The sequence below is a fragment of the Mchenga conophoros genome, linkage group LG11, assembly GCF_057382185.1.
Source record: "Mchenga conophoros isolate Kocher_MC1m ecotype Shallow Benthic linkage group LG11, M_conophoros_male_GT1.1, whole genome shotgun sequence".
Lineage (NCBI taxonomy): Eukaryota > Metazoa > Chordata > Actinopteri > Cichliformes > Cichlidae > Mchenga > Mchenga conophoros.
The window spans coordinates 28,919,954-28,947,940 of NC_140536.1; the positions used below are offsets into that span (position 1 = coordinate 28,919,954).

At 41.3% G+C, this 27,987-nt stretch overlaps 4 protein-coding genes across 5 annotated transcripts; 1 reads left to right on the forward strand and 3 right to left on the reverse strand.

Moving 5' to 3' along the window:
- Positions 1–2,890: 2,890 nt before the first annotated feature.
- On the reverse strand, positions 2,891–6,942 carry LOC146564453 (protein FAM8A1-like). The gene is made up of 5 exons (XM_085292260.1): positions 6,305–6,942; positions 6,018–6,138; positions 5,213–5,336; positions 4,128–4,267; positions 2,891–4,019 (listed from the first exon to the last, which is right to left on the reverse strand). The coding sequence occupies exons 1-5, from the start codon at positions 6,801–6,803 to the stop codon at positions 3,875–3,877; spliced, it is 1,029 nt and encodes a 342-aa protein (XP_085148386.1). The 5' UTR covers positions 6,804–6,942; the 3' UTR covers positions 2,891–3,874.
- Positions 6,943–9,330: 2,388 nt separating this feature from the next.
- fabp4b (fatty acid binding protein 4b) lies at positions 9,331–10,228 on the reverse strand. Its single transcript, XM_085292259.1, has 4 exons — positions 10,068–10,228; positions 9,789–9,964; positions 9,599–9,700; positions 9,331–9,462 (listed from the first exon to the last, which is right to left on the reverse strand). Exons 1-4 carry the CDS (start codon positions 10,138–10,140, stop codon positions 9,409–9,411), a joined length of 405 nt encoding a protein of 134 aa, XP_085148385.1. The 5' UTR covers positions 10,141–10,228; the 3' UTR covers positions 9,331–9,408.
- Positions 10,229–20,295: 10,067 nt separating this feature from the next.
- On the forward strand, positions 20,296–22,330 carry LOC146564455 (hairy/enhancer-of-split related with YRPW motif protein 1-like). Its single transcript, XM_085290368.1, has 5 exons — positions 20,296–20,457; positions 20,623–20,695; positions 20,791–20,874; positions 20,966–21,047; positions 21,158–22,330. Exons 1-5 carry the CDS (start codon positions 20,372–20,374, stop codon positions 21,784–21,786), a joined length of 954 nt encoding a protein of 317 aa, XP_085146494.1. The 5' UTR covers positions 20,296–20,371; the 3' UTR covers positions 21,787–22,330.
- A 1,589-nt stretch (positions 22,331–23,919) lies between these two features.
- On the reverse strand, positions 23,920–27,950 carry stmn2a (stathmin 2a). Of its 2 annotated transcripts, XR_014894434.1 has the most exons (6): positions 27,793–27,950; positions 26,085–26,180; positions 25,750–25,922; positions 25,408–25,599; positions 25,200–25,309; positions 23,920–24,652 (listed from the first exon to the last, which is right to left on the reverse strand). XR_014894434.1 is itself a non-coding variant. In XM_085292261.1 (5 exons), the coding sequence occupies exons 1-5, from the start codon at positions 27,809–27,811 to the stop codon at positions 25,250–25,252; spliced, it is 540 nt and encodes a 179-aa protein (XP_085148387.1). In that variant the 5' UTR covers positions 27,812–27,950; the 3' UTR covers positions 23,920–25,249. The 2 variants fall into 2 exon arrangements, 1 of the variants encoding a protein (XP_085148387.1); XM_085292261.1 differs by having other exon boundaries at positions 23,920–25,309.
- Between the last annotated feature and the right edge of the window lie 37 nt (positions 27,951–27,987).

Consider the following 27,987-nt stretch of genomic DNA (forward strand, 5'->3'; position numbering starts at 1 on the left):
CCAAGAAAACATCCTAATACCACCACCATCAGCCTGACCTGCACACACAAGGCAGGTCATGCTTTCATGATGTTTATGCCAAATTCTGAAACCACCATTCAAATGTCGCAGCAAAATTCTAGTCACATCAGACCAGGCAACACTTCTATTGTCCAATTTTGGTGAGCCTGTATAAAATGTAGCCTCATTATTCCAGTGCTGTTCTTCCGCATACCTTTGTTGTAATGAGTAGTTATTTGAGTTACTATTTTTACCCACTTGCTGTATATTTTCCTCTTTTTCAGTCCACTATCAGTAAACCCTAGAGATGGTTGCGTGGGAAAATCCCAGTAGATCAGCAGTTTCGTAACACCCAGATATAAATGCCTAAATACACTGAGATGCTGCCATGTGATTGGCTAATTAGATATTTGCATTAACGAGCAGTTGAACAAAATAGCCAGTGTGTGCATTTGATTTACCGTTAATTAGCCAAGTAAATCCCACAGAGGTTAGAAAGCTCTTTTTCCAATAACTAATAACTATTTTCCATTATAGCCCATTAAAAACGGACATTTTATATGAAACAACCCTTATTTGTTTCCCCAGAAATCTCTTTTCTTTTTGCCAAAACATAGGGTTAAACATTAAGGTTAGTTCTCTCAGACATTTTTTTCTCCAGTAGTAACATGTAAAGTTTTTAAAAAGCAATAAACTAAATGAGAAACCATTAGATAAGTGCTGATCTGCGCAGCTGAATAAATTCTGTGCATGTAGGTAGCGACATTAGGAGCCAGCAAAAGTTTTTATGTGTGTGAATGTGCCCATGAAATATGTGTTGCCTTATGACATCCCTAGCGTTAGAGCAGTCACTTATCTCCCTCCCCAGTCAACAGGTCTCCTCTTCATCAACAGCCCTTTCCACTCAGGCAGAACCCAGCCAGCCTGTAATTACTGATGCCACTTGAGAGGAATACCAACAGGCACAGACACACCAGAGAGGAAAAGCATCAGCAGCGAGCACTATTTCAGCCCACAGCACCTTTTCACGACTTCAAAACACCTGGAGCCTGCTGCTGTTGTCTGTGTGTGAAGAGCAGCAGCACCACCTGCCACTGCGGAGGATCTAATGACCAAATAATGAGTGTAAGGACACAAACTTGGGGAATATTTTAGTCTAGTTGAGCCCAGACTGTTTACTTCATTCCTTCTGGCTTGTACATGGCTGTCTGAGAAATCCGTGAGCCTGTACATGATTTCCTTGTTAAAAGAGCCAGACAGAGCGGCAGGAACTCAGGCTGGACACATCAGGTTGATAACGAATGGCATGTGACAGGTAGGAAGTAGATTTCTGAAGCAGGGCATGACAACATAAATATACTATGAGCGATACATTTTTGCACCCAGCTCACCTCCTCTAACCTCCATTATTTCCTTTCATGTTTTAAAAATTGATATTTAAATTTATTTTTACAAGGCTACATGAGGAATCTCTTCCAGCACTTCCATGCTTAGTGGCACATTTCCATTTATGGAAATGTAGGCGATCATCAGTGGGATTTACATACTAATGCCAGGAGTATTTCTAACTACAAGCGATTGCAAGGTCTTCATTTACTTCGGCAGCTGAGAGGTTTTGTAAAATATTAAGAAGTTAAACACAAAAATTTGCCATTAACTACGGGGATAAATGTCCCCTTGAGCTTTCCTAAAATCTGTCTCTTGCACTCTTTTTTTGGATGCGAGCCAGAAGATGTCAATAATAAAATCAATTACAAAAAACGCTTCAACTCCAAACTGAGCTACACTCACTCATCAGAATATAGCACAGTGATACTCGTGGGCAGTGTCTGCCCACACTTTCTTCACAACAATAAGCTACATTTTTCTATTCCCTATGGCATGATGCATGGCAGCCGCATGTGAGGGGGGGCGGGGAGTCGCTCTGTAATCTGGGAGTACCATCTGTGGCTGTCAGCTGAAACTGCCACTTAGTGGGCCTAACACAATCACCATGTCAACAGTTGCCAACACTTGGCACTTCCACAGTCCCCTCGGAGCACATGTGACATGCCAGAAAAGTCTAAGCATGGGAGAAACGTCTCAAAAACAAGCTGAGTCAAGCTGCTGTTAGAGTCGGATTGATTCATGTCACGGGCACACAGCGATTGGTTCTCGGCGAGGATGAATGAAAATCACAAAGAGACAAATGTAGGCATGTTACCATGTAGTGATCTCTGTGATTCATCACAAGAGGCAGAAGCCTGATGTCTGCAAGACCAACAGATGTACAACAGGTGGAGCCAAAGTCTTATTAATAAGAAAAATAGGATCAGTAAGCTGCCATTTTTACACAGTGTAATCCTCTCACGACTGAAGTCGGCCCATTTACAGATTGTCATCAAGTTACACAGTAGAGTTCATCACAGCACATCTAGCAGGCATTTTTGGTACTTTAGCACACAGAAAAAAATGCTTAACAGTGTCTTTGATCAAGGAAACTGGAGTAGAAAATGTCCATTAATGCATTTTTTATAGCAGAAATTGTCACAGTACATTTCCTCTATAAGCTCTCATAATTAAATGTGTAAACACTTGATAATGCCATCTGTTATTAAATTAGGCCAATTAGTAGGAATTATCATAAGATCTTAAGTGGTTTTGATTCCACGGCAGCTTCAATCACCTTTGCACAGATCATAGGGCATTTTGCATATTGTGGTATCATCCATCCATCCAGCCATGTGGTGTTTTTCCATTTGTTACTCCTCTGCTTCAATTTCTCCCAAATGTTAGTGCTAATGATAAGACTACAATCAGCTATTACAAAGCAGCAATAATCACACGTTATCATTAATGCATGATTCCCACTGTGAGCAATGATCAAAAATTTTGAGTCTGAGCATACAAGTCTGAGGGTACGTATTTAATACAAAGACATACTTGATGGCATAATCTCATTAATGCAGGATTAGCAACTTAAACTTGTTGCAGGCAAAATGTTTAAAAAAAAAAAAAAACACTGCATAATAACTCAAGCAGATGGAAAGGAAACTAGAGTCTTGCACCTTCTCCCAGCTCTGTCTTCAAGTTTTTAAAAAAAATAATAAAATAAAAAATTTGCCCCAGTAGACCTTGGCCAATCACAACGCACATCCCCCAGGAAATGACTAGAAAATAAACGCTTGGAAAAATGACATGAGCACTTGTTAATGCCTGGTTAAGCTGCTGCTGAGACACTGTCAGCACCTTTAGATGGGACAGAAACTTAAAAGGGGAAATGTTCGTGCATTAGAGATTTGTTGCCTCTAATCTTGTTGCCTTTCATACCAGATCATGTGAGCAGTGCAAAATGTTATTATATATTATTATTAATATTATTTTAAATATTTTTTTTTAAAGTGGGGGTGGTTAAACAGAACAAAAAAAGGTGCAAGAAAAGGGCTCTTTAATCTTCATATTCTGGCTGTTCTTTTAAATAAAATCCTGTCTTCTCTGGTTTCCTTGTCTACTGAAACTTTAAATACTGAGTTAGCCAAGTTAGACAGTCACCCTTAATCTTGAAAGACAATTTTAAAAAGGAAGCAAATCTTCTGTCAATAAAAACTTAGCAGATACCATCATTTTTTCCTTGCACAGGACCTGATTCTGAAAGCAGCATGTAGACATACGTGCAGAAATACAGTGTGTGTGTCAGAAACACAACAAATCCAAATTGAAACAGTTCATATTGGTGTGTCTCAAACTCAATGCAACCATCCCGATTCTCTTGTGCTCTGACAATACCTTGAAAGGGAGGTGTCTGAGTTCAGTCGACGTTATATTTTTAAAAAGAAAACAAATTGTCACTCAGTGCCTGTTCAGAGTTATTGTGGGGCCATTCTTCTGTGCAGCATCATCTGACCCTGGATCGCTTGACAACAATTGTACCAGCAACCATATCATACACAGTCCTGTTGTGCTGGAAGAACAGAAGAGTGATGAAGGCTGGGAAGAAGAAGGCAATGGAAAAGTTCTTATTCAAGGCTCGAACAGTCGATCTGAAGAGGGAGACAGAAACAGTACCGTTATGTGATGTGAGGCTGTTTGCATGCACGCTGTGACTTCTGATGGATAATCTTTAAAAAAATAAATAAATAAATACTCACGCAGAAAGAGAGACATTAGTTGCTGGCACGACAAGAACCCTGTTAGGCTGAACCAGAACTGATGAGTCACATGTCACGACTCTGAGTCCAATGAGAAACTTTCCGGGAGTGGCTCCTCCTGCTCCCCAAATGCATATGATCTAAAAAGAGAAACGTGTATCAGCTACCAAACATAAAATACATTTTCCACAAACAATTTAACAAGTTACGGTCGGTAAAATATCACTGCTAGATGTCAGCAAATTGCAGTCGACTGAGTTCAGTCTTCTTCCTTAAGTGCTTAACTCTAAGTACGGTGGCCACGGTAGAACAAACAACTCTGGCTGCTGTTCGTCTGTAGTGAGTGGAAGCTTTCAGTCTGCTACCTAAGCTGTTGATATGCTGGTGTTGTAGTCCATTTATGTTGGAGGAGGCTGTAAAACTTTGTGAAAGGTCTCCGATAAGAGTCAATGAGTCAGTGAAGCTCACTTTTGACTGACGACAGCGACACTGAGGTGAGTTGATATCTCAGACTTTTTCTTGCTGGTTTTGCCACTGCTAGCTGCTGTTAGCCTCCATTAGCTGCTGTTAGTCAGAGTTAGTGAAACTTTCTTTGAAGTAAATGTAACACTGTTGGACTCGGACACTTACCAACCAGACCCTCATATGACGTGAGATGTGTAATCAAACTGTTTATCAGAGCGAAAGTGTGACTTTTAGGAAAATTGAGCCTAACATTAGCTGGCATAATGTTAGCTTATAACCCGCTGTTGCTGTTGTGTAGCCGGCTTAGTGGCAGCTGTCCAAAGACAAGAGGGTCGCATGTCAAATCAGCTGACAGTAAGGGACTGTGACAAAATCAGGAATGAATAAACAAGTTTATGTAGGTTTTTGTATGTTATTGCACTGACAAACTGGCACCTGCCCATTTTAATGGAGACGCTCTAAGGTTATGAGAACACAGTTTGTTGGAAGACGGAATTACACACAGAGCAAAATACTTAGGAGTACGACAGCCCCTGGTTCCCCTAGCAGCTGTACCCTTAAGACCAACATCCTAGTCAAGACTCCAGATAACAGCATAAAACTTCTCCGTGTCCACTCACCTCATAAAAACAAACTAATATCCGATACACAAGAGCAACAAGCATCATTTTCTGCAGCTCCTCCATCGATGTGTCTTCATCGATTTCCTCCACTATAAAATGCATGGCGAACTTGGAAACATCTCTGAAAAGTGAATGAAACGATACAGGTTTAAAGAATGTCTTAGTCTGATTACGAGTCTCCTTCTTGAAGGGATAAAAATAAAAAAATTTAGAAAAACATAAATACACAAGGGGCGATCGTGGCTCAAGAGTTGGGCATTCGCCTTGTAATCGGAAGGTTGCTGGTTCGAGCCCGGCTTGGACAGTCTCGGTCGTTGTGTCCTTGGGCAAGACAGTTCACCCGTTGCCTACTGGTGGTGGTCAGAGGGCCCGGTGGCGCCAGTGTCCGGCAGCCTCGCCTCTGTCAGTGCGCCCCAGGGTGGCTGTGGCTACAATGTAGCTTGCCATCACCAGTGTGTGAATGTGTGTGTGAATGGGTGGATGACTGGATATGTAAAGCGCTTTGGGGTCCTTAGGGACTAGTAAAGCGCTATATAAATACAGGCCATTTACCATTAAAGTCCAAAGACATGCAGCTTGTGGGGATAGGTTAATTGGATAATCCAAATTGCCACTAGGTGTGAATGTGCAAGTGAGTGTGAATGGTTGTCTGTCCCTATGTGTTAGCCCTGCGACAGACTGGCGACCTGTCCAGGGTGTACCCCGCCTTTCACCCTATGACAGCTGGGATAGGCTCCCGCGACCCTGAAAAGGATAAGCGGAAGCGAATGGATGGATGGATGGCATAAATACACAAACTCACTTGATTCCACTAAGGTGCATAATACTGATGATTATAGTTGCTTTGATGAAAAACAATATGAAGAAATCCACCATCTCAGCCATTAGTCTTTGGAGAGGAGAAGGAATACTGTACTCTCGGCCTGGAGAAAAGAAGCAAAGAAGTTTGTTTTATTAAGGGATGCCGGACTGCCTTTCAATTGTTTTTAAAGGCGCTCAGTCCCAGAGGGTCATCATAACCCTCAAATGTAGTGACCCTTGGAGTTAGGAAAAATCGGATATGGTTATACTGTCTGTAGCAGCTTTTACCTGGTCTCGGTGCATTTCCATTCTCCCTCGCCTGCTGCTGCTGCTGCGGCTGAGCAGGCACTGCTGCCCCGACGATGGTTTCACCTGCACGGCCGCTCGAGGAGCCGGCCGCGGGTGGGTAAGGAGGCAACGGAAGACCAAACGGATTATTATGCCAGTGCTGGGAGTTGATATCAAGAACGGTCGAAGTCCCGTTAGGTGGCTGTAAACAGTAAGGGTAGGACATGGCTGACGCTGCTAGCCAGCTTTGCCAGTTCACATATCCACTGTAGTACTGCCACATCCATGCCTGTAGTTTCTCGCAGTATCGTGTCGTGGCACGGCTTTCTTCGGCGTCCTTCTTGCCGTCAGTGCTGCCCCGGTTGTCTTTTCTTTGGGTAACTTCGTCAGATAATGGCTTAACTTGACTACCACAAGGTTTATTCTTTCTCTTATCGACATCCATACTTCTGTTTTCTTTGTCGGCCATGTTTGATCGCGTTGCGTCACGTAACGTCATCTGGACGAAGAAAATAAATACGTGTCAAGATAGAGATATTGTAAAGATATGCGATGTTATGGATTCAAATAAATTGAATAATATTTTTCAATTTAAAAAAATAAAAAAAATCTCTATTTATAATTCACGTTAAACTGTTACCCCTCCTCCCCTCTCCACTTAGCAGGATGTAGTGGTGCCGCCCGATAGTTGCCTGCTATTACGGGAATCAACCACAAGGGTGCAGCATATCTGCGAGGTAGAAGTTGCAGTGATAGTGAGACATTTGGGGTCTTCGAGTTCACACAATTTAATATTCAAATGAGAAAGTACGGCAGCAAAAGATTTTCAGGACTTACTTCTGGATTTTCTCGGATAACTGCATCTGTAATTATCACATTGTTATAGAACTTATGAGATTAACTACATGAATACATGAGACTACATAAGATGACTGCAAATACAAGCCTAGTTCCAAAAAAGTTGTGTGTGTAAAATAAAAGCAGAATGCATTGATTTGCAAAATCATAAACATATATTTTATTCAAAATGAAAGTGTGGACAAAGTTCACCCTGCCATCCACAAATGGTGGTTACAAATGTATGATGCAATAAAGAAGCCATCTAGAAATCTGGATCTTCTCTAGAAAGAGCTAATTTAAAATGAACTGAGGGCAGGTAGAAAACGTGTCTGTGGTCAGACCCATCAAAATTTAAAACTTTTTTGGAAAGCATGCACACCATGTCCTCTGGACTAAAGAGGAGTGAGTGCTTGTCATCAGGGCTGATTTTAAAACCCTGCTGTGCAGGAATTGGGTGCATCAATGCCTATGGAAAGGCACTTGCAGGTTTTAGATCAACATATGCTCCCATCAAGGTGACATGTTTTCCAGCAAGACAATGCCAAACCACATACTGCATCTATCACAACAGCATGGCTTCACAGTAAAAGAGTCCCACTGATGAACTGATTCAGATGTTATTTTAACTGAAAACATTTTGCAGCCTCATCATCATGAAACAAATAGTAAAATGAGTCAGCTGATACATACGATATGTGTTCTGTGTGCAAGATTTGCAAATCATTGCATTCTGTTTTTATTCCCATTTTACAGAATGTCCCAAATTTTGGAATCACGATTTATTGTGTAACAGTAAATAATGTTATTTCTTACAGCTTCATGCTGATGAATGAGATCCTTGTAGGACCTGAAACCACCTTTCGCTATTGAGATTATTCCATCACAATCAACAGGCTGCTTTTCTTAAATAAAAGAGAAATGGAATAATTGTTACAGTATTGGTGTGCACACAGCTACCACATCCTTTCTTAATGAACAAAAGAACAAAAGAATTTAGCAGCTGATCATGTCATTGTGTTTAAGGGAGCTAAGCAATTTCAAAGGAAGTATGCTTCTTAAAGCTGGCACCCACACAACACCATAAGCATGCTTAATCTGTAGGGTTTTGTTTTGTTTTTTTGAGCTGGTAGGACCTCAGGTTTCACCGCATACCTTATATTTATATCTGAGCATGTATTTTAAAAATATAAGTAAATGCTCCACAACACATTCTTTGTGCAGGCAAAGCACCAAAAACATTTGTGTGCATATGGCACCATCTTACATAACATGGCACTTGACAAAACAAAGCAGCTTGTCATTAGTCAATACTCATTGTTGCTTGACCACCACCTGGGGCCACAACCATTCACTACAGCCTGGAAATCTTTGAGGATTTATACCTCAGTGTAGTGCTCTAAAGGACCCTAATTAAAACTAATTATGTGCACTCACTTGAATTTTGCATCCATGCAACCAAGACTAGGTCACTGCTCCAACTGTAAGCAGGGATTTGGCCTTCTCACCTCCTTGTCATATGAGGGCTACTCTGATTTTAGGAGCTTTCCTTCCCTTTGTTTAAACAAAAGGCCTTTGTAACCGCCTTCCCCTCTAGCTTCAAGATCAGATGTGTGTTTAAGCCAATCAGGTTTCTTGCTTTAAAAGGTTTCACATCTAAACAGTTTGCTACAGTTTAGAAGAAGGTAACTGCAGGTCATGCCAGCTACAAACATTAAACTAGTGCAGCTATACAGGGAGGTATTTCCTTAATTTTGCACCCTTAACTTTGACCTGATGTGCAGCTGGCACAGCATTTTTAGTAGAGGATGCACGTTTGCATAGTGATAGGCATCTGGATGCAGGACATGCTGTATTGATACAGTCTATAATGTAATTCTTGGAATTGAACCAGCCATATTGAAAATGCCTTTTAAAGTGCAATCTGTTAAACTGAAGAGAATTAGTCTGGCTTTGAAAGTAGTGTTAGAAATGGAGACAAACTGGCTCCACTGTAAATTTTTAGTAGGACATGAGCTGCACACATTGACAATCATTTAAACCCCCATAGGTAAAGGATGTTGAATTGCATGGGTGAGTAGCATGTGACATTTGAGTTTATGCACCAGAGTCACATTAGAGTCAGTAAATGTGCACCTGATGCTTCACAAGTACAAGACTTTGTAGTAAGAGTCAGACAGAGTGAAGTGTCACAGTTTAAACTTTATTGGCATGTTTGGCAGTAGCGCACAGTCTTGAAGGAACAGGAACTCTTCACAAAGAGTGCATTAAGCTACTTTCTTATAGGTCCTCACTGCAACAACATCATCCATGTAACATTTCTGTTGAGACAGGGTTCAAAGGTCAGACATTCATTCACTTAAAGCTGTAGAGCAGCAAAAGCGCCATGTTAGGCATGCAGACTGCATATAAAGAGCAAACAGCTTTAATGGCACAGATAAACCATCAGTTACTTACAGCTATTAGTTTTCCATCTTCAATTGCTCGCTCAATTCTTGTCGTCTTTCCATCCCAAGCCTGTTTCTGCACGAGTTTGCCATCCTCAATTGTCATGGTGGTCTGAAATTAGGAAAGTTTATAGAGAGGGCTTTAGTAAGACCTTAAAATGTGTGTAAAATAAAGTCTGGCTGGACCTGGGATGACCCACCTTGGTGGCTCTGCCGTCAGCAGTGTCCTCGTCGCATTCCTCATTCAGCTTGAACTTGAACTCCGTGGTCTTGAATGTAGTCACAGACTTTAGTGTGATAAACCCATCATCACCCATGCTGATCACCACGTTAGGCTTTGCAAGGATTCCCATTTGCCGAGTGGTGTAATTTACGCCTACAACACAGGAAGGATCCAATTAGTAAACTGTTAAAATACAGATAACAGCGTGCATCGTTTTAATCAAAAAAAAAAAACCACACAAAATGAACAAGCTTACCGACTGCTTTCATGTAGTCATCAAACTTGTCGCTGTTAACAAGAGTCCAGTTTCCAACAAACTGCTCAACCATGATGGTGAAGGTGAAGCTGACGTTTGGGCTGCAGACAAAGAATACTTGAATCCTCTGCTGATGAAAGGCGAAGGGACCGAGAAGTTGTGAAAATTGCCTATTTGTAGCTTGATTGAGCACGCGTTTGATTCGGGCCCACCAATCAAGAGCAGGTGCCGTGGTTGCCTTGGAAATCAGCAGATTAGGGGCGTGGCTTTAAATCAGATTTCATCTGATTTTGATTAAGTGTTTGATAGAAGTGAAATGTGTAGCTTATCCTGGGTTTACTGACTTCAGCAATAAAACGGAAGTAAAAGGGGGTTAAAAAGCGTTAACTTAGACACCTAAATACTCCTGAATAAATACTAAAAAATAAATATCATTTAAATGTTTAAAAGTATTATTTATATGTAGAAAAGAAGATGTTTTGCTTTTTTTACATTAAACTTATCCTATTAGAGATTTATTGTGAAACTGCTAATATAACGTGTTATATTTCAGTGAATTTTCCCACAACTGCAACAGAATGGTAAATTGGAAAATAGATTCCGACACAATTCTTTACTTTGTAGTTGTATAGTTATGTTGACTTTAAGCAGTAGGTGGCGCCATGTGAACAGCAGTTAATACTTTAAAAGGGCTAATTCTGTGTTAGAGGTGCAGACAGAACAATTTGTGTGAAAGTGCATTATCAGGCAAATTTATAAGGTCGGGGGGGGGGGGTCAACATTTATTTGCTCATATATCTTTTCGACATACAATAGTACTTCATAATTTGCTTCCAAGGAGCCAGACCTATCATTTCTAAGTAGTCTTTCTAAAAAAAGAGCATAACATACAATCTTTACACCAGGAAGGTGTTTGGCACAAAAACTTGGTACATCCGGGTATGCTGTACGACAAGCAGACAGGCCTGAAATACTTTCTACAGCAGATGAACAGTGTCTGAAAGTCAGTAAGAAACAGGAAAAAATCCTGCAAAGACCTGAGAGATGCATATGGTCCTTCAGCTGATCTGTCTGCTGTTCACTGAAGCCTCATCAGAAATGTTCTCAATGGATCTGATTGACTACAGCTTCATTTTTCTTCAGCTTCAAGAGATGGTACTGTAATGTACTGCCCCCTAGTGGTTTCAGCAGCAGACTACAGTACGCTTTATATCTGAGCAAAGGCAACTCAAAATACCACACATGTCAAAGTGAAGTATGACAATGCAAAAGAGAGAAGCAAACTAATCCCAGTTCAACCAGTATAGTATAGTACAGGTTCTATGTTTCATTCTTAGTAGACAAGGATTTATTCACCCAGCATATGTATTTACTTATCTTTTTTTTAAAACCCCTCTGTGGAGGCCAGTATTTTGCACAAAAGTACAGAGTGATTAAAATAAAGTATTTTTTTCATCAAAGAGCAAAAGAAAGCTAAGTTTTTACATTTTCACTAAATATTTTGGGCTAATATTAGTGCCGCTGACAAATGTCTGAAGATGATCAAACGGCGGTGGGAACGGCTAAGATACAGACTGGAGCTGCTCAAAGCCAAAACAGCTTCAGATCAGATGAGTGCCCTGTGGCACATCTATGTGGACTGCTGTTTCATTCTCCTATGACCTCCTCCAATCGTTAAATTTCACAAGTGGCGTGTTGTGAAATCACATAAAACGGATTTGTTACTGCCTGCAAGGTATGAAATGGTTGCTTAAGTATAAACTCGTAAAAAAAGAAGAATCTTGTGAGTTTTGGTAGTGACTGCCTGCAAGGTATGAAATGGTTGCTTAAGTATAAACTCGTAAAAAAAGAAGAATCTTGTGAGTTTTGGTAGTGGAATAAAACAGGCAGGCCATCAGGCAGTTTTTGGCTTCAAGATGATACCTAGCACAGTATGAGAACACTTTTATATTAACTGAATATAAAACAAAAAGTGGGTCAGTGGGAAAAAAAAAACTTGCTCTAAATCACAGAAGAAACGATTTTGTCTTTTAGCCATTTCGTTAGTTTGTGATTGATTAAAATCAGCGATGCTGGAATGAATACATGCTATAGATAGAACATCTGTAATGGGACTGTCACATGGCTGCAATATTAGATTTCATGGTCTCCAGGAATCACTTTATTATTAACTTCAGTGACAGACAGTAATGATGTGATGCATCACGTAATGTCCCAGTATGTCCCATCACCTGGGGTTTCTCCGCATACATACAGGTGCCATCCAGTAGGCACAGTGGTCACCTAATGAACATGAACTCTCGCCGGCATCCACAGAGAAGTCCTTTCCTTCTGGTTTTCATCAACACTTCAGCCCCCATTGATGGGAGAACAGTGACCATGAACAAAAGCTGTATATACTGTACAAACACAGCTCTGAGCGGCAGCACACTGACTCATTCTTCAGTGTGTGTGAGAACGGAGGGGGACCCCTTTCAGCTCCTTTGTGTTGGTGTCTGTCAACAGTGTAGTTGGAGGCAGAGCCCATTGTGGCGGCCAGTGTTTCGTATTGACACAGGGCCTCGTTCAGCTTGTTCCCAGGGTCCAACCTGAGGACTCATGAATAATGGAGAGAGGATCCTCAGGGCCAAGGAGGAGTTTGCCAGTCTGACTGGGATGGTTTAAAACCCAAACGACAACTTTATATGGCAGCAGGTAAAACTGGGGTCACAGCTGATCATGTTGAGTGCCGTGAGAGTCCAGCAGAGTAGTGACATGTTCCACATCAAGGAAGTCTTTTCACTTCTTCTACTCTGTGTACATTTGATCATATTCCCTTCTTTTAAGCCTAAATTGTCTTTTCTATTCCAGGTAAGCTTTTGTCTGAGGTATAGGGGCTAAATTTCCCTCACATAGAAATGAGTGAAACGCTCGTAGGAGTTTTGTCTGTGAATCCAAACCTTTGAGTGACTGATTTTTTTTTTTGTTTGTTTTCATCTGTAAGGGTCAAATTCTGACAATGAAAATATGTCTAGAGACTACAACAAATTCATAGCTAGTAAAGAAACCCACTTAATTAAAAGAGATTTTTGCACATTTTTTTTTTAAATTTTCTCTCCTTTTTTTGATAAAAATGTAAAATACCTGATGAGCAAGAAGTAAGTACAGCCCACATTCAGTGTGTGCCACACCTTTGGCACCAACAGGGGGCACCACTTTAGGTCAGGTTCCCAGCAGGTCCAGATCATCTGCTGAACGGCTCACACGGCCCGAGTGATGTGCCCTCTCCTCTTTGCCTTTTTACACGGCTGCTAGGGGAACCAGAGGCTGGTTACCGACTGTTCTGCACAGCCAAAATGAAGAGTGTATGTGTGTGTGTGTGTCTGCATGTGTGTGAGTTTGAGTGTGTGTGGCAGGGGTCAGTGAGGTGCCTCTCGCTTGTGTGCTTTGAGCTTTTTCATGCTTCCTGCTTTGATCTTCTCTCTCATCTCTTCATCCCACACGCTCCCTGCGCCTCAGGCTTCTGGTTTGCACACCGACAGAGGAGCAGGAGAGGGATGGGAGGGGGACATGGGGCTGCCTCTCACACAGACACTACTTGTTCTGTCAATACAGAGAGAGGTGCAGGGAGAGCTGCCCATGGGGCACAGCCACCGGGTGCAGAGTGCAGTGGGTGGAGGGGTCACCAGGAGCTAAAGTGATGCATACTGTACAGTTCTCTGCTCCTCTTTTATGCTCTCTTAGATCATCCAACAGTGGGTTGAAATTCTTGTGTGAAAAACAACTGCCACAGAGCTTAGAGGGTGGCCTCCTGACCCCTTACAACATGGGAAAGTGCACCCCTCAGCTGGTAGTTATATAAAGCCTGCCACAGAGTCATGAGAATCACTGGCTTGAGGCCACTTATGTCTTTCTAAGTCTGAGCAATTATTTCTAAGACTATTGTGACCTTTTCTGCCAAAGGTTTAAATAGCCTGTGTTCAGAGTGTTGCCATTTAGTTCATGTGGAAAAAGTGGGGACGCTTAGAAGAGCAAAACAACCATCATGTGAATACACGTCCTGCGAACCTCATAATCCTCATGAAAGCCCCCCTCATATACTTACACACATACACACACTCAATACCCCTCCCGCTGATGCGAGACTAGGAAACACAGATGCAACAGCACAGAGCAAGAGCCCTAATTGAAGATTAATTGGAAGGGGGGAACACTTACCTTTATTTAGACATGTGGCTAGTGTTAGGCAGTGACAAGCAACTCAACCATCTCAACAGATGACTGCAGTTAATATTTCATGACTAGCTCTGAGGGAGAGGGCACGTTCAGGGAGATTACCATCCATTTCTTCTAGCATATTTACATTGTTGTCATAGTATAGAATAAAGCCTACTGGTACAACTAATCAATTATAACTTGAAAATTAGAAAAGAATAATAATGAATTAAGAATGGATTGAAAGAAAATTAATGAAGAAAATATGTGAATTATAGGGAAAAATGACAGCAAAAAAGAAACAACACTGGATGTAACAGTCGGACTTGCTTGGATTGTGATTCATGCTTGTGTGAGTGGGAAGAGAAAGAATAAGGGGTGCTGTGCTAACAGGCTTTCTGCAGATCACTGGCAGTTTGACTGCAGTGGAGAGTAATGGGGCTGGCAGGGCGGAATCAATTACTGGCCACAACAGATTTTCCCACAGGTCAGAGCTTGGGAAAGCAGTACTTTACTGCAGAGCAGACAGCTGGCACAGAGCATCCACTGGGAAAGGAGCCGGCTCTTAAAAAAAGACAACTTTTTTTCTCTCCTTTTTTGATAAACTTGTGACACATCATAAATTGGCTCTTTTCAGTTTCTCTATTATGTATAACATTTTTGGTGGTTATACCCATTCCTAATCAGATTTTATTTGAAACTGCACTGGGAAGGGAAAATAAAACTGCATGTAAGTGACCAAAAACACTTTGGAAAAGGTTTTTTGAGGTAAAGAGTTACTCATAAAATGACAGCTGAGCTTCAGAGACAGACTTGCTCTAAAACACTGATTTCCCACAGAAATGACCAAACGTGTCTTGTGGTACACAGATGCAGAAACAGAGACTCTGCAGCTTAACTTGGCTAATAATTCATATGGCCGGTGTCAGTGAGGGTTTCTTGTGATGTAAACCAGGAGATACATTTCAATTAGAGCCCTCACACCCCTGCACTTTAAGACACACATACACAGAGACACACACACACACCATTGATATGCAAACAATGTTTTTCCTGTGGCAGCACAATGTGTGGCCTTAAAAGTAGCTTGCTCCGCGGTCCTCCTTTCTCTGTGAGGACATCACGTGCTGTCTCCTGTTGCGCTTATTTGAGAACCAGTCTTGTGATCTGCCTTCCCCCCATTGTGAACTTGCATAAGTTAACTGGTAATTTGAAGCATTCTGGTAAACCTTATGAACAATATAATTGTGAGGGGCCTATGTGCAGGAGTGTGCGACATTGTGGGGAAAAAAAGGAGCGAAAGAGATTTTATTTATTCAGGAGTAACTTAGGTCATCCACTTCTTTTTTTTTTTCCAGGCACATAAGGTTGTCCATATTGAGTTCAAAGTATTGTCTGAATCTTTCCTAAATGCTGTTCGTGCCCTGTAATCGACTCCAAGCCCTGTAATTGGCAGCTGGCACTGAAATACTGGTGTCAGTATTGTGACCTGAGGCCTGAGGAGATGTCCTCATAAAAAAAAAGAACAAGAAAAAAGAAAAGGCAAAAAAAACTTTGCTAAACAAAGAAAGGGGGAAGTCAACATATCCTCCCTGGCTTATACCTATCTGAAAAGTACAAGCAGAATGGATGCCAACAAAGACAGGAAAGTAAAGAATGAGAAGGCGGGTGTATTACGGTTAAGGAGTGGGAATGGGTCTCAGGCCTGCCCAATATAGCGCCTGGGTGCTGACCAGAAAGAGAGGGGACAGACAGGAAACTGTGGCCCATAGGATAACATTGTTGCATGAAAGCTGTCTGGGAGACATTTCCCTCAGTCAAACAACCTATTGAGGACCAGCATGGGTGGCATTTTCCTTGCCTTACATAATAATGTCATACCTAATGTAAATGCGCAGCAAAGCTCACACCTTTGGGCAAACATCGTCCAAATATGGATGAGGAAATTATCTCACACACATTAACAGACACATACATACAGCACACAAACCCACAGTTCACTCCAGCAGTTGTTGAGTGACAGGTATAAGATGTCAGGATGGTGTGCGCACAGGACGCAGGCACGGCTGTGAGCGTTGCTGCTGCCGACAGCCCCAACGGTTGACATAGTAAATCAATCCTGATGGGAGGGAGGGTAGGATGAAGGCGGAGAGGAGAGGCAGGGGGTGGGGGTGTGGGGTCCAATGGGACTGAGCCGGCCTCCGTCAGACACACTCAGCCACTCAGCCAGCCAGGGAGAGACGGCCGACGGGTGGGAGAACACTCGCCGGGAAGCGCTCACACGGAGATTGAGTTACCACGGAATTAGATCAGGGTTGTGGGAAACAGCACCTCCTAAACACACTTGCACGCTCTCAGTCGCACACACATAAACACATGCAAACACACCAGCGCACACTCAGGCCGTGCTCTTGCACACAAAGAGTCACCAAGGGAAACCTGAGGGAAGATTGAGGAAGGCAGCTGGGCACACGCCAGTTTCAAACAAATGCTTGCTTATACCTTTTAGCTTCCTGGCACTGGGTTGAGAGGGGTTTCTAGAAATCGGTGCCAAGTTACGCCCACGTTCAATAGGCAGACTGGTAAGCTGTTGGAGTTATTAAATGTAAAGATGGTAGTCAAACAACACAAATGAGCCAAAGCCAAACACACTCTAACAGAACAGGACATTCACGTCCAGCGTCACCAAAAGTGGACTGGGAAGGGCGAGGAGATGTTGCGATACCGCAGGTGAAAAGTCAAGGTTTTTAAAAGACGAATCGGAATTATGTTTAATGGGCCACAGGAATGTCAGCTCTAATGTGAATGACCTTGATGGTCAGGTGTGAGGAGAGTGGTTTGTGTTGCCATAATGGCCCTATTTCCATAATAGTATCATAAACAGTGCAAAAGAGTGAGCATAAATATATTCAGATTGACATGTAGCAGAGTCACTGGAAGGCCAAGAAGGCACAGTTCATGCATCTTGCATGAGAAATTCAGTCCAAAAAGGGAGCAGGCAGGCTGTGAGTATTTTTCAGCACTGGATTAAGCACATGTTAGGATCTATAAATCCTCCAAGTGGGAGTATGGGAATGTGGAAATGCATGAAATGGATGAAGGTAGGCATGACAAGGAGAGGAGATTAGGTGGGGGTCTGTGCATGTATCTGTGTGTGAGGGATGGTGTGAAGGCTCATCCGCGCTCACTGCATCAACAGAGTGACCGAAGCTCGCACATTGTATCTGTCACCACTGAAGCCCCTCTGACATTCTGGGACCAGCGTGTTGGCCTCCAGTTGCTCCATAGAATCAAGCTCTCATCCGCACTTGTCTAGCTCCCAGCGTACAAAGTTAACAACTGACCTGATGGACAGAGGAGAGAAACAGCTGCTTCTCTACAAGGCACTGGAATTGAAGACAGCAGGGGCACTGCGCTCCCGCTGACAGCCTTAACAGACATGTCAGGCACATGTCAGAGCAGGCGCTATATCCCAACATCAAGTCATTTTTCCAGACCTTCCATCAGACAGAAAAGACTAACATTCACCTGTTTCTTTATCTTAACTGCTTTCTATTCTTGGTTCATTTGTGGTTAAATGTGTATTTTTCAAAAGCCTGGTAAGGTGATGGTTCTAAAACTTTTGTTTTTAAGTAATTAAACCAAATTTCTGTTACAAGAGAAAACAATTTTAGATTTATTAATTAAATGTGCTTACAATATGACCATAAAGTGCTCTTTGTGCAGGGAAGATATGTTGTAATTGGATCACATCCTACCATATATTGCATATGGAAACACTTTATCTGCAGGGTAACTACTGATCTTATTTGTTGGCAAATATAGTGATATATATAAGCATCAAATTTCCAGCTTTGTGGAGGATAAAACAGCAGAAAATATATATATTCGGGCATCTAAAAGTTGCACTATCATGTAGTATTTATGTAAATGTACAAATATTACTTTCTATTTTTGTTTTACAATAATAGAAATTGTATATAATAGAAATTAGATATGGTTTTACACCATATACATGATATATGGTATACATACATGACAGCAGAAGTGCTGAGATTGTTCAATAAAAGTAGCAATACCAAAATTCAAAAATAAAGTAACATAAAGTAAATAAAGTAAGTCCCACATTCACATTATTGTTTTAACCTGTAACCCTGTAAGTGTATCTAAAAGTGTATCTAATTACTTATTAATACATGAGTTTTTGTGAGTTTTTACCCCTCAAAATCCAAAAGAATTTGGACAACATTTTAAGAGATAAATTGCCAAAAAAAAAAAAAAGAAAGCCAAATGTAGCAAAAAATTACAAGTTAGTTAAAACTCTTTTTTTAAGTGATTTTTTCTAGTATTTTATATTCTAGGTTTTTATAGTTCAGTTAAGAATGTAAGAATTGTTTTTATCACATAAAGTATCAAGAGTAAGCGATTGTATTTTGCAGAAAATGTTCGATGGGAATATTTTAATGTGATATATGATTGACTTTTTTTTATTGTTTCTACTGAAATTATGGAGTCTTAATGCTGTAGGTGTGTAAAGTTGGCCTTATTTTAACTACTAACTGTAACTGTACTTTTAGTAGTGTAGGGTAGTATAAATAAACCAAATTTTGTGAGATTCCCATGTTACTGCCCTGTGGGAAGCACTAAAAGGTCAGCTTGTAAGACAAACATCCCTGTTTTTGGTTCTGTTTCTATTTATTTTACAGTTTTCCAAGAGTATTTTATTAGTTTAAATATCTCATAAAGTACAAGAATGTTTTCAAACCAGAAAAATCATAAAACGCTACATTTAAAATCCCTAAAACATAAGAGATCTGTTGTGGGTTCTTCTGAGTACACAAAAGAAAGAAATCAATGTGAAAACTAACAAATATCTCAAAGAGAAATAGCAAAACATCAAATAAAGTACAAACACCTAAACTTTGTACTGTAGGTACAATACTAATGTCTAACAATGTCTAATAATGTACACACTTTCTTTCTTTCTTTCTTTCTTTCTTTCTTTCTAACATATTTATATATTCACACTGGCCACAAGTGAAAGAGAACTTAGACTGAACAGCATCATTGCACATTAGCACGACTTCTCCAAGTCCTGGAACTTAGTTGGAGAGATATAAATATCTAAATACATAAATATAGAAATATCATTTGCCCAACAGGAATCCCCTCACTTGATGTTTTGAACTAGAACTTCTTTTATTTATCCTTCCCTGACAAACCATGCCTCCACAGCGAAAGAGACCCCCCTCCCAACTAAAAGATTTGATATGCCCCTAAACTAAAAACATATGCCTAAAGGAATCAGTTACACAGTAGCGCTAGCACTGAAATCTCCCATGTTTCATAGTTTGCCCCCCTGACCCGCTTGTATTAGTGGGGTCACCCTATCACACTTCTGCAGACGCCCCCCTGTTCCCCTTGTGTTCCTTATTTTACGCCCAAAGCAGCTTTACCTGCTGTTATAGTTTCTATAGCTGCTTATAGCTCAAGCTTAAGAAAAAATTTCTGTTTTTTTGCACACTGCACTGCAGAGAGACGAATGTTCACCCAGCGGGTGTATGGCTCCATTGGAAGGTCTGCCTGCCTGTTGACCTGTTTGCAGAAGGTTTAGAGGAGGAAGTTCCCCAGGAGAGCGTGGACACGCTAGCCCACTGTGGAGTCTCCTGGCTGATCAGTGACACTCTGGAACCACATGGTTGAAGACAGTCAGCTAATAGACCATCCAACCTTTATAATGCAGGAGAAGAATCTATGCTGCAGTCACTCCAGCTCACTACAGGATGGATTAAAATGTTTAATTAATACATTGTTTTTATATATAGATTCATAATGTGATATCATTGTTTCAGACCACTTTTATTAGGATGATGCTCTTTGATCCCTCAAAACTTCACTGATATTTTTAAGGCCCCCGTCACTCAAGCCTCAGCTCGATTCTGACTGGCTCAAGTCTGTCAGAGCCCCGCCCACATCATTCCGGTCACCCCGCCCTCCTCTCCGCCGTGTGAAAACAGTCACAGCAGATGCAGATCAGACAGTTGTAAACTGTTACGCATACCTCGTGCTGTCTGTGCCCCGAGAGAAGAGATTGAAGGCTTGAAGGCGAAATGAAGCGAAGCCACAACTACAGCTCATCGGACAGCGACCTGGACGACACTGTTGAGGTGGAGAAGGACAGTGGGGATGAAAATGGGTATGTTAACTTTTTTTTTTTTTTTTTTTTTAAGAAAATCAACCTATACGACATGTTTTAATTAAGAATTGGGTGTTTTTTGCGTTATTCCCTACATATCCTGTTTTTTTTAAAGTGCTCTTTAATGTATTGCCTCAACATCGTTTTTTGTTTTTACTTTTTTAGTCAAATTGACTCCCACGGATCGATGTCACTCTCCACAACCACGCAAGTCCAAGCCAGAAAAAGGCGCAGAGGGGTATGTGAACCGCGTTTCCCGCTCTTGTTTAATAGTTTCCAAAGTTTCTCATCCTCTGCACGATTGAATTAATGTTGAAATATGTTTTCAAACAGATCATTGAGAAACGGAGACGTGACCGGATCAACAACAGTTTGTCAGAGCTGAGAAGATTGGTGCCGAGTGCTTTTGAGAAACAGGTATGTTATTCTTCATTTTATTTGGCACACACAATTTTGTTGATAGATAATATATAACTGAAAGAGACGCTTTATTATAACGTCTTTGCAGGGATCTGCTAAACTGGAGAAAGCAGAAATACTCCAAATGACAGTGGACCATTTGAAGATGCTTCATGCTTCTGGTGGGAAAGGTAGTGGATATTTTCTTTGAATAAATGCATGTTTCAGCTCTGGTATTAATAAATATGACATATTCTTTGAGTAACATGTTTATTTAACCATGTTTGTTCTTTTCTCACAGGTTACTTTGAAGCTCACGCTCTTGCTAAGGATTACCGCAGCCTGGGCTTCAGGGAGTGCCTGGCAGAGACAGCTCGCTACCTGAGCATCATAGAGGGTCGGGACAGCACAGACACCCTCCGTGTACGTTTGGTGTCCCACCTCAGCAACTATGCCTCTCAGAGGGAGGTGCACACTGGACTGGAACACTTAGCCTGGGGCTCTGCCTACGGGGCTACTCCTGCCCATCTACCCCACCCACTCCTTGTACAGCACCCCCAGGGCAGGACACCTGTATCCAGAACCGCCAGTAGCCAGGCCCCTTCCTCCTCCTCTTCACCCTCATCATCATCTTCCTCCTCCTCCTCCTCTTCCTCCTCCACTGAGACATCTGGGACATCCAGACTCAGTGCCATGCCCCCCACAGAGTCCCTCAGGGTTGCCCCCAATGGCTCTCTACCCCTCAGTCTTCCCATGCCAACAACCAAGCTTTCTCCACCACTGGTCTCATCTCTGTCCTCGCTTTCGGCCTTCCCCCTCTCCTTTAGCGCATTCCCCCTCCTTTCCCCGACAGCCGTCAGCACCGTGAGTCCCTCCTCCACACTGTCAAAACCTTACAGGCCATGGGGCATGGAGATCGGGGCCTTCTGAAGCCAATCCCTGGACTGAGGGCAACAGCTGAGCTGTGTCCACCGTCACATACAGACTGCTTCAACTGTTTTACAACAATAAAATACAGGGGAACAAAACTGATTTTATTTTATTAAGCATAAGGAACAAGTGGGAGCGGTTGCTAGAGGATCTAATTTCTCATTTACTTTTAACAAGTAAAAAAAAAGTATTTTTATGTTATTAAATGAAATCATAAACTAATTTAGCTAGCCTGCACTGCCTCCAGGTTGAGGACTGTTGTAATGGTATGATAAATGGGTCATGGATTGATTTACAATAAGCACAAAATTAGAGATCAGCTGTTGTAGGCCATATACTGAAATATACAAATCTACACCTGGCGTAACATAGATTAACTTAATTATGTCAGCTTTCCTTATGATTTTGGGAACTACAGTGACAATAAATATGCATATTATGTGCGCAACTTTTGGGAAAATAACTTTTTAAGGTTTGGAAACCTGGATTCTTGTACCTGTTTGTAATATTTTTGTACCAATAAATTGATTCTAAATATATACAACATGGTTATAAAAGAATGTGTATTTCTGTTGCCTTCACTTCTTTCATTCCTTTTTGGTTCTTATCATGTATACCATGTTGTTGCTTTTCACATTCATTCACATGCAGCCAAGTCCTACATACAAGCAGACGACAGAAGCTCCTTTACTCATAAAGCCCATACATTCCCATAATGACACACAATCTGCAGGTGCACTTCTATTGCAGTCTCATAGAAGTCAATCATGAGCTAATGAGGTCCTGGCTATTGACTGAAAGGTAATTCCTTTACTGTGTGCCAGGTAAGTAACTGAATTCGACAGCATTGTTGCCCTTATGAATACACAGGAAATCATTAAGAGCCAGAGGAAATCCTTTACAATGTTACCCTGACCTCACCAGCTCAGGTTGGTCTGGAACGGAGACAATAGTGTGAACAGTATGAGGACATTGGAGGAAAGAGGTTGAAAAGTAACAACAACACTCAGGCAGCTGGACCCATAAATCACTGTTCCGCATTTTAGGTACTGTTTTTGTTTCTGTCTTTTAGAGGCATGGCTTTTAAGGGGTTCATTGTTTTAATGGCTTGGTCTTTTATCCATGCATGAAGCACATCAGGCATTCAGGTGGGGCATCTGCTGTCTGAATTGTATTCCCCCAGGGCTTTAAGTCACATGCTGTAAATAATAAATCAGATTATGAAAACTAAAATGTCAACAGCAGATTTTAGGGAATCTAATATTCTAATTCAGCCAGTCAGTAATACTGTTAATATTGTTGCCTATATTCCTGTTTAGCATATTATATATTTTGTTCCAGTTTTGAAGGGTTGTAGGGTTTTGTTTTGTTTTGGGAGGGTTCTGGTCCCAAATAAATCTGACACTGCCACCTGCTGGTGGAAAGCTTAAGTACAGTTAGAAGAATTCAACCCCCCAGAGCTGGTGGCTCAGTTATGGCACTGTGTTGTGGAAAACTGGGCCCAAACCTTAGGGAAGGTTTACTGCAGTTTAACACAACGTGTGATGAAATATTTCTCTCCAGAGAGGACACGATGCTCCCAAGTGATATGATGAGTACAGAAATCATGTGAATCATATGCTGTCCCCTCCACGGGCACAAAAGAATAAGTGCACATTAGCGTTATTTGTCTCTAGAAAACTTTGGCATACAGAGGAGAGCCTAGATGCTCAGGTCCTACAAATGTAAAACAAGCCCAAATCATTACACCGCCACTGTCGGGCTTCACAGTTGGTATAAAATGTTTGTGTTGATGTTCTGTATTTTATTTTTGCCAAATATGGGGCTGTGCATTATGGTAAACCATCTCCACTTTGACGGCTTCTCTCCACTTTAAATTTTTCAGAAACGACCTCATGACCATTCCCAAATCATAGCTGATGTTTTTCGTCCTTGGCATTGTGTTAACACACAACTGCTCCAGACCATCCAACTGTAAAAATAAAACCCTCTGCTTTTATAGAGGTGCTCATACTTGCTGATGATCAATTACATATCTGTACATTTTAACTACTCTAAACACTGCAATAATAAAAATGTTAAAACGCTATTAAAATCAGATTAGAATACAAATTTACAGGAAGATTCTCAGGATGTGTAGATAACTGGTTCTTTTATTTGGCAGTTTACAGAAAAGTTTCAGATGGTGCATGCCATGTTCACAGAACCCCAAACTTTTATTCAGCAAAGCTTTCACAGAGAAATAGATGGAGGGAGAAAAACAAGCAGCAGAAGATGCAGGCAGATATCAGTGGTACTGTATATTAAAAAGAGACTAGTTTAGTGTGCTGAATGTAAAGCATCCTGCATCCATTCTCTATCTAACCCCCTAAATGAGAGAAGGTGCTGATGATGCCTCAAGGTAATTCTTCATTCACACACACCCACACAGACATAAGTAATGTTCACACTATCAATATCAAGATGGGAGCAACAGCACATTCTACTGTCCAAGACACTATGCATGATACCAGTATGGTGTCATAACATTCACAACTTTATAAGGTTCATTCCCAATACCGTGTTCTTAACAAAGCTATTCGTTTGGGTAACGATGGGTTCATCGAAAAATGGCGCCGTCGGGGTAAAGTGGTAATCTGCAAGTGTATAAACAGTTGCTCCCATTGGGCATAGACATTCTTAATAACAATAAAGCACCTATTGAGCTCATTTCAGAGGAAGTGGACTTCTATGTATCTGTGGGGATTCGATTATTGTTAAGTTCCAAGTGTGCGTGTTGAGAATGAGTAGGTGCGCGTGAGGGAGATACAGATGAGATACGTTGATATCTTGAGGAGTCTGTAGTCTGGAAACACCAACCGTCATTCTTCACAAAAGACACAGCAAAAAACATCATTATCAGGACATCATCGGGAATCAATGCAAATGCCTGTCTACAGCCAACTCACACCACTGAGAGCTTCCACAAGAAAATGGTCGCAGAGTCAAACTTCAAGAACTGAACATTAATCAAAGACAAAGAAAATATTAGATAGATAGATAGATAGATAGATAGATAGATAGATAGATAGATAGATAGATAGATAGATAGATAGATAGATAGATAGATAGATAGATAGATAGATAGATAGATAGATAGATAGATAGATAGATAGATAGATAGATAGATAGATAGATAGATAGATAAAAGTACTGACAAAATTAAAGCCAATAAAACCCATATTCTTTCAATTTCTCTTAAATCAACAAAACCATTCAATTCTCAAGATGAGTGTTATTCATGTTTATATCCACTGATAATACTGATAATAGTGAGTACTGGTGGCATGGTGGGTTGTGATATAGTGGTGAGGTCCTTGAACCTCTCAGCCTCCAGGGTTGAGTGTCTGTTACGAAGAGGGTGAAGGCTCTACCGAGGAAGGGGACAGGACTGGGTGGATGGAAGTCTGGACTCGTGTGAGGCTCATGCTGTCAGCTCTTCCCTCAGCTCTTTGTTTCTGCGCACCACAGCCGCGTGTTTCTCCTGGAAACGTCACAACAGCACAGTGAGAATGATTACTCATCAGGACGCTGCCCAGCCCCTTTCATATGCTTTTAGTTCTGATAAAGCTGACGACTCACCTTCTCTTGTAGGCGCTCCATCATGGCCGCCAGGTGGGCTTCACGGTTCTCCTTGATCTGCTCCATCTTCATCTGGAGCTTCTCCTCAGCCATCTTGCTGAAATTACTGTTCTCTTCCATAGCCTTTAGCAACACGTCCCTCTCATGTTCTCGCTTTTCTGCCAAAGCCCTCAGCACCTGGGCCTCTTGGTACTGAATATACAGAAGTATTCAAATTGAATCATTTGCACCTCCATCTTGTAACATGAATTATTCATTTTCCATAGTTAAATGTCTCAAAGATTTCTTTTGTTTTACAGTTTAAACACCTAAAGCTTGTTGACATCGATGCAATATACTCACCTTCCTCCGTTCTTCAGCTGCCTCGAGTTTCTTCTCAATGTCGTCCAAGGAGATATCCCTCTTTGGGGGTGAGGGAAGGTTGTGGGCTACATCTGACACTGGAGACTGAGGCTTGAGAATCACCTCAAAAGCCTGACCCGAGGCCCGCTTGTTTATAGGTTTCACCTCCATGTCTGTAAATGACACAATTACAATGCTAATGGTAGCAAAGTCAAGACATATTACTGTATCAGTCCAATGATACGTATTTTTTGTCTAAAATCTGAAAGAAATCATCAACATGGAGTTAGCTTGTTTAATTTAAAAGAAAATCCATGATTCAGCTGATTTTGTACCTTCAAAGTCACACACAAGCTTATTGCGTGGCTCTGGGTAGAAGCAGGAGCAGATGAGGGAGAGGACAGACAGCTCCTTCATCTTCTCTTTGTATGCTGCAAGAACATAAAACCATAAAACAAACACAGCATTATCCATTTGTCACAACCAACATTGTCACAAATGGATACATATAGTTGAGATTTTCAATTTGATTACTTGTTAAGAAAGGGGAAATTCTCAACAAGCCTGTTAGCTCAGATGACTGCCTAATGAGCTGTTAAAAGTCTGAAATGTATCTAAGTGCAGCACTGCTTAATAATTAATTGGATGAATGTATTCTGTGAGCATTATCAAACTAAGAGCATAACAACCATTACTTTTACTGAAGTTCACATGTGAGCTAAAATCAGGACATGAAACAGCTTTGTCCAATAATGCGCCTCGGTCACCGTGGTGTCATAGTCATAAAAAACACCAGATTAATGACCTGAACGTTCTTTTTTTAATTAACTTTCACTAGATCTTTGGACTATTTTTAATCTTCACCGCCAGTTCTTCGTGCTCTTTCTATTTTTGACAAAGGGCCCACCTGGCTCTTCAGGACTACAGATTGTCAGTGCTGCTATGCCTTCTGCTGCAAAGGCCAGCGTGTGAAGCAGCCCCTTGCTGCAGGGCTGGCCTGCCTCCCACCCTGCCGTACACCTGTCTGGTTAACTACAAATCTATGCTACTACATGCAGAATAGTGAGTTGGCACATTATATTTTATGTAAAAAAAAACCCTGAAGGAATGGGTGGCTTATATTAAGAATTTTGTAAAATAGGTAGCCAAAAACAAACAAACCCATGCTAAATGTCTGGCCTACAACAATAACTACCCATCAGAAGAGATGACTAGCGTAAAATCTAGTTCCTAATATCAGTGTGCTAACTCTACCTACATTTTATTTTTGTAACATATATCAATAATGAATTTTTGGAAAATAAACTGCAGCACCTCTGCCACAGCTGGTGCAATCCTTTGCAAGGAATAGATAAGGAAAGCTAAAGACATGAATAAAGGGTGCAATCTTATAACCGACAACAATCATCTTAAAGAGACGTTTAAGTGACAAAAAAAGTGAAACGATCACCTGCACCTTTCATTATAGCCACATGAATGTAAAAGTCAAACAGATGAAGCCTCCAAATGATTTGGTGTCGGCTAAATGATCGGCAACCCAGCATCTTGGGTGCGGTCCGTCTGCATTATGCTGCATGTTGGGGCCGCTGTAGCGTGAACCGCAGGTGGAGCATTGTAAGGTTAGTAAACCCCTCTCAGGCAGCCCATATTGTATAATTACACAATGTTACCTAACACAATTGTTATATAAAAATGAATATGTTTACATAGGTAGGATAATATAGGAGATTTTTCAGTAACCTAACGACAGAGGATGCTCGGCGTGAGCCCACATTCTTATCATCAATAGAGTCCTGCGTGGAGACAATAGTCTGCAGAAATGTGATTTAATGCAATTTAGTGTTGAAAACGGCAAAGAAAGCTTTTATTTTATTTTATTTTATCTATTTATATATTTATTTTTATGGTGGAGCTGTTACAGAAGCACGACCACCAGCCGGTAGGCTACACCGGGCCGACACAGACCTTCCGCAAAAATCCTGCACCTGTACCGTGCATCCATCCCGCTTTAATCCATCTGAACCCATCCAGACTAATGCTTACCGGTTGCTGTTTTAGCCATGGCTGATGTATTTCTCCGCAGAGGATGCTGTAGATCTGTTCTGGTGAGCGGTGATGCTGCTTAAGGCACTGAGTCAGCGAAGAGACGGAGGAAGGATCGGATAGCAGACGGGAGGTGGACACGCACGGGAGCGCGCAAACAGACCCTCCTCTCACGCGCCGCGCGTCTTACACCAC

What these genes read in the sequence shown, in the direction of transcription:
- fabp4b (XM_085292259.1), bottom strand. Translation starts at nt 10,140, where the DNA reads ATGGTTGAGCAGTTTGTTGGAAACTGGACTCTTGTTAACAGCGACAAG. An exon ending in CTGACGGCAGAGCCACCAAG is followed by an intron (nt 9,701 to 9,788) that starts GTGGGTCATCCC and finishes TCCTAATTTCAG; the next exon opens with ACCACCATGACAATTGAGGA. An exon ending in AAGATGGAAAACTAATAGCT is followed by an intron (nt 9,463 to 9,598) that starts GTAAGTAACTGA and finishes CTGTCTCAACAG; the next exon opens with AAATGTTACATGGATGATGT.
- LOC146564455 (XM_085290368.1), top strand. Translation starts at nt 20,372, where the DNA reads ATGAAGCGAAGCCACAACTACAGCTCATCGGACAGCGACCTGGACGAC. An exon ending in GACAGTGGGGATGAAAATGG is followed by an intron (nt 20,458 to 20,622) that starts GTATGTTAACTT and finishes TTACTTTTTTAG; the next exon opens with TCAAATTGACTCCCACGGAT. An exon ending in CCAGAAAAAGGCGCAGAGGG is followed by an intron (nt 20,696 to 20,790) that starts GTATGTGAACCG and finishes GTTTTCAAACAG; the next exon opens with ATCATTGAGAAACGGAGACG.
- LOC146564453 (XM_085292260.1), bottom strand. Translation starts at nt 6,803, where the DNA reads ATGACGTTACGTGACGCAACGCGATCAAACATGGCCGACAAAGAAAAC. An exon ending in ATGCACCTTAGTGGAATCAA is followed by an intron (nt 5,337 to 6,017) that starts GTGAGTTTGTGT and finishes TTCACTTTTCAG; the next exon opens with AGATGTTTCCAAGTTCGCCA. An exon ending in ACTAATGTCTCTCTTTCTGC is followed by an intron (nt 4,020 to 4,127) that starts GTGAGTATTTAT and finishes CTCCCTCTTCAG; the next exon opens with ATCGACTGTTCGAGCCTTGA.
- stmn2a (XM_085292261.1), bottom strand. An exon ending in CAGCTGAAGAACGGAGGAAG is followed by an intron (nt 25,600 to 25,749) that starts GTGAGTATATTG and finishes CTGTATATTCAG; the next exon opens with TACCAAGAGGCCCAGGTGCT. An exon ending in TGGAGCGCCTACAAGAGAAG is followed by an intron (nt 25,310 to 25,407) that starts GTGAGTCGTCAG and finishes TGACGTTTCCAG; the next exon opens with GAGAAACACGCGGCTGTGGT.